At 34.2% G+C, this 4812-nt stretch overlaps 1 protein-coding gene across 1 annotated transcript; it reads left to right on the top strand.

The window, feature by feature from the left end:
- Window positions 1-491: 491 nt before the first annotated feature.
- LOC108914776 (sodium-dependent noradrenaline transporter-like) lies at window positions 492-4533 on the top strand (the record flags this gene model as incomplete). The annotated part of the gene is made up of 7 exons (XM_018720655.1): window positions 492-624; window positions 685-797; window positions 909-1049; window positions 1100-1199; window positions 3923-4023; window positions 4140-4307; window positions 4435-4533. Coding segments are annotated over 7 exons (855 nt in total), but the record flags the coding sequence as incomplete, so codon positions are not given.
- Between the last annotated feature and the right edge of the window lie 279 nt (window positions 4534-4812).

Raw genomic sequence — 4812 nt, 5'->3', positions numbered from 1 at the left:
CAACGATTTGCTGGCTATGTATCCAAAGTGCTTCTGTTTTGATAAAAGCAGTCCATTTGTGATATTGTTTAATATCTTCATTTTCGTAGATGTTCAGCGTAGATTTGAGTATTCAATAACGAATTTTCCTTGTCGTAAATGTTTTTAAATTTTGGCGGAAGTAATACCAAAAATGCAGCTTTGTTTCTAGCCGAAAATTTTCAGGTAAAAATTCCATTACTTTCTATACGTGCATCAAATTGTCTATCAACAACTATCTACGACGATCGATATTGACAACCAATTGCTTGCTTGACTTTTTAAAATATCTCTTGAAGTTTGTTTTTCGTTAAAAAAAACTGTGATTATTGAACAAGACGTCGCCGTCGTATACCACACGTGAGTGTGAAATGCCCTTATAAGGCAAACTCACACAAACGCTCATCACTAACTTATTACCGGTTATTTCACTTGTAATATAATTTACTATATTCACATTTTAAACTAACCACATTTTCAGAGATTGCATCATAACAACCATCGTCAACTGTTTCACAAGTTTTTTCTCTGGCTTTGTAATATTCACTTATTTGGGATACATGTCCCATAAACAAGGGGTCCATATTAGTGCGGTAGCTACAGAGGGTAAGAAATCTACAGCACTTTTGCAGTTCTAGTATTTCAAATGTTATCCGAAAATTTTAGGACCTGGGCTTGTATTTCAAGTATATCCTGAAGCAGTAGCCACTTTGCCAGGATCCCATTTATGGTCGGTTCTGTTCTTTTTTATGTTGATTATGTTAGGATTGGATTCAGCGGTGAGTACATGTATCAGATGTTCGCCTATTTTAAGGCCTACATGAAAAATCCAACTCAATATAAATTACTAAAGCACAGCACTAACTAATTTTTTTTCATGTATTTTCTAGATGGGTGGATTGGAATGCGTGATAACAGGACTGATGGATGAATTTTCAAATTTTTTCAAGGGCAAGAGATACGCCAGGGAGATTTTCACTTTAGGGATTATAATTATGTCTTTTTCTGTAGCTCTGATAAATGTCACACCTGTAAGTATGTCTGTTTTTTGAAAATTTTAAAATGACATTAACATTTTTAGGGCGGTATCTACATGTTCCACCTTTTTGATACTTACTCCGCTGGAATTTCACTCCTTTGCTCTGCACTTTTTGAGGCTGTGGCTGTGTCCTGGTTTTATGGTAATCATTTTAATAGAACACATGTTGTCTTCCATTGATTGTAAATGTATTTTACTAATTAAAATACCAAACGGTTCATCTATTGAATCATTTAATATAATTACTAATTTCAGTGGTTGATAGAAACACTAGTTTAAGTTATTATTCGTACAAATCCAATCCCTGCATAAGATTGCTATATAAGCAGACGTAATTCGAAAAGGTAAAACACACGAGTTGACGAATTTGCACGCTCCTATTCAACTCGAAAGAGATTGAAGGCAAAATAAACACTTAAGGATCCCACAAGACCCTTTGAAGTATTTCGCAATCTAAAAGTGCTCGGAACTAACGCAAGTGTCTAGCGGTAGGACAAACTGTTAGAAGTTTAACAAATTATACCAAATAGTCGTGAGACTTTAAGAGGTTAATGTTTAATGTACGGTGTGTATAAAATAAGTTACCAATTTAAACAGGACATAGGAAATGTATAAAAAACAATAATAGGGTGGTGAAAGTTTACTTCCAAAAATAGAACAAGCAGATGGTGAAACTCAGTAGTCCTTAGATTATTATCGATTATCGATCATTCACAGCGAAAGATCCAGGAAGATAATTGAGGATTTCTTTATCTAAATAAATTTATGTGTATTATTTTCTGTAAAATGATACGGGTACACAAAAAAATGGTATATTGCACGAATACCACCGTATGTATTTGGACTTCAGAATGGGAAATGCTGTATGCTCATTCAGAAGAAACCCATCAAAGGTAAAAAAGCCGACTCTGGAGATTCTGGGAATTGACGTTTCTGGTATTCATCGGAATCTGCAGGATTACAGTAATGACTTTATTTTCGAAAGTCTAGGTGTGATATTGGGTGAATGGATAAGTACTGTGAGTAGTGAGCAGTGTTTGTGGGTTAGGAATTTAGGTTAATTTTCTCCTTTTGTCTGTTATGTAGAGTGCGTGAATCTCACTATCTCTGAGCTAGTCTGGAGGTTTAAGTTTGTGATATAATTTCCCCAGAATGCAGAATTTTAGCTTACTTTTAGGTTTTTTGCATTTTTCATGCAAGGTTCCGTTTTTGGAGTTCCAAAGAGTGTTCCAAAGGTATGACATGACTTTCGTTAGTGGAGAAGATCACTTCTTTGTGTGCTTGTAGAATTATTGTGGATACAGATTCGCTAATTATTGTGGATACAGATTCGCTAAGTCAAAAAGTAATATAGAAGTTAGTAATAAAGTTGGTGGAATCATTTAATGGCATACATTCATTGAAGCTTAGAAGATAATGAAAAATAAAGCGTGCTGTGCTGGGAAATATTTTAGAGCATACGAGTATGTCATACTGAGATGGACCTCTATTTTCAGTGAGACTTTCAACTGAGCCTTTTTTTTAGCACTAATTGCTTTTTAGACACTTCGACTATGGTTACCCTTGTAGCACTGTCTTTTAGGCTCTGCCTTGCCTGAGTACTTTGTAGATCTCTTCAAAGAACCTAGTTTTTATCCCTTGGGATGTTCGTTGCAGTCACAAAAATTCCTAAGCTGGTGTGACTCTGGATTTAAGAGCTCGCAAACTTTTCAACAATGTTTTTAAAGTTTGTTTGTTGAAAATATATTAACAATGAATAAGTCTAAAATTTTCAAAGGGGTCTGTATCATGCAAAAAGCTTGAAAGCTTAAAGTCGTAATGAGTACTGGTTATGTATTCTTCCTATTTAGTTAGTTTATCCCTAAGGATCTTCGTGGAAGTCTCGAAAAGTCTAGAGACGGTTGTTGATTCGAAAGGCAACAAATACGCTTGATTTTATGTCGTATATTTACATTGGCCGGGAACTTCGAACTAATTAATTACAAGATACCAAAGTAGACGTTCGATCACACTTCACGCTAGTTCCGCTAGGGTACTGCAGGGACCTCCGCCTTAAGATTTTATTTTTGTTCTCTCTCTTAAGTTGTACTCGTTTTACACCGGTGTTTGGGCTTGTCGTTCGATGTGGTGGTGTATCTTTATGATACTCGTCCTCAGTTCGAATTTCGATGTATTTGTGAAACTTTTTTCCAAAATTCGTAACCGAGTTGGTTTTTATCAGTGTATTGCTTGCTGTAGGTGCCGTTTATTATGGCTTTAGTCGTTGGGAACGATTAGGAACTTCGAGGACAGTTTTATCGAAAATTTTCGAAACCTTATCGAAAATTTCGATTTTCGCTCTGCATTTTCGGCGTCATAGGGATGGTCAACTAGATGCTCTCAAGCATCGGCAACTACTTTTAATGGGTTGTTTCTTACGCAAATTACATGCAAACGGCTTTGAAGTTCAGATTCGAATTGTGTGAAATTCGAAATTGTTGGAACTTGGTGTATGACATTACGTTACGAAAAATTATGTTTCATACTCAAATTGTTTTTTTAGATAGATTATTAATGATTAGAATAACAGCACGTCTACACAGGTTTTTAATATAATCTTTATTTTGCCAAAAAGAAACGTTTAGAAGTTAATAAAAATAATTATTTATGACCATATATATATATATATATATATATATATCATTCTATATTTTTTTTATTGAGCACTCAAGTCTGTAGAAAACTTTTTGCCAAAAAATATATTTTCTATCTCCTGTGCTTTATACTTTAGAACACTTTGTATACTGTTCCTAAAATACACGTCGAAACAGTATTTAATTCCTTGCAACTTTTTTTCAAATATTTACATAAAATTTAATATTTCAGGTTTAGACAGGTTTTCACAAGATGTAGAGGCTATGATAGGCTTAAGACCAGGATTATACTGGAGGATCTGTTGGAAGTTTATCAGTCCTAGTTTTATTATTGTAAGTACTGATTGTTGAAACTTTTATAACTAACACGAAATGTCACTAATGACAAAGTGTATTTCTCAAAATATCACATAAAAATATTTAAACATCATGTTATTTCCTACTTTCAGTGTGTTGTAATGTTTGGGCTTTTCTACCACGAACCCTTGAAGTACAATGACTACTTTTATCCAGGCTGGGCTGAATGGGTGGGTTGGTCTCTTGCCCTGTCTTCCATTTTGATGATTCCGTTGGTGGCCATCATACAAATTGTCAAAATAAAAGGCACTTGTAAAGAGGTAAATCCAAAATGAATGAATTAATTACATTAATGTATTAATTACAATAATTAACTAATTAATTAGTGACTTAGGTACAAGAAACATTTTGTGGCACTTTTGATTTCCTTCTGTTTACATTTTATAGAAGCTGGCACTGAGCATTTCGCCTGTGGAAGAGCACGAGGAAATAAGGAGGAGCAAGCTCACCAGCAGGTTTAAAGCAAAACACTGGTTGTACGTTTAAGTACTTAAACATTTAAGTAATTAGATAATTTGTCTACATTGCGCTGGTCGCGATTGTATCTTACGAAAATGGTAACTTGGAAGCCATTACAGTTTTCTGCTTTAGATTAAAGCAATTCCTAGTATTTATCAAAGTTTATAATGTGCCAAATAAAACTAGTGACCGTAGTTAGCAAATTATACGAATGGCAATCAGAAGCATAATTAAAATTGAACACTGTGCATCTTTGCCTAGAGATTTAAAAATATGAGATTATATTTATAAATGACATTATACTGT

The sequence above is a fragment of the Anoplophora glabripennis genome, unplaced genomic scaffold (genome assembly GCF_000390285.2).
Source record: "Anoplophora glabripennis isolate ALB-LARVAE unplaced genomic scaffold, Agla_2.0 scaffold761, whole genome shotgun sequence".
NCBI classification, from domain to species: domain Eukaryota; kingdom Metazoa; phylum Arthropoda; class Insecta; order Coleoptera; family Cerambycidae; genus Anoplophora; species Anoplophora glabripennis.
Note: the sequence above shows the minus strand (reverse complement) of the source record. Positions and strands in the feature narration are given on the sequence as shown.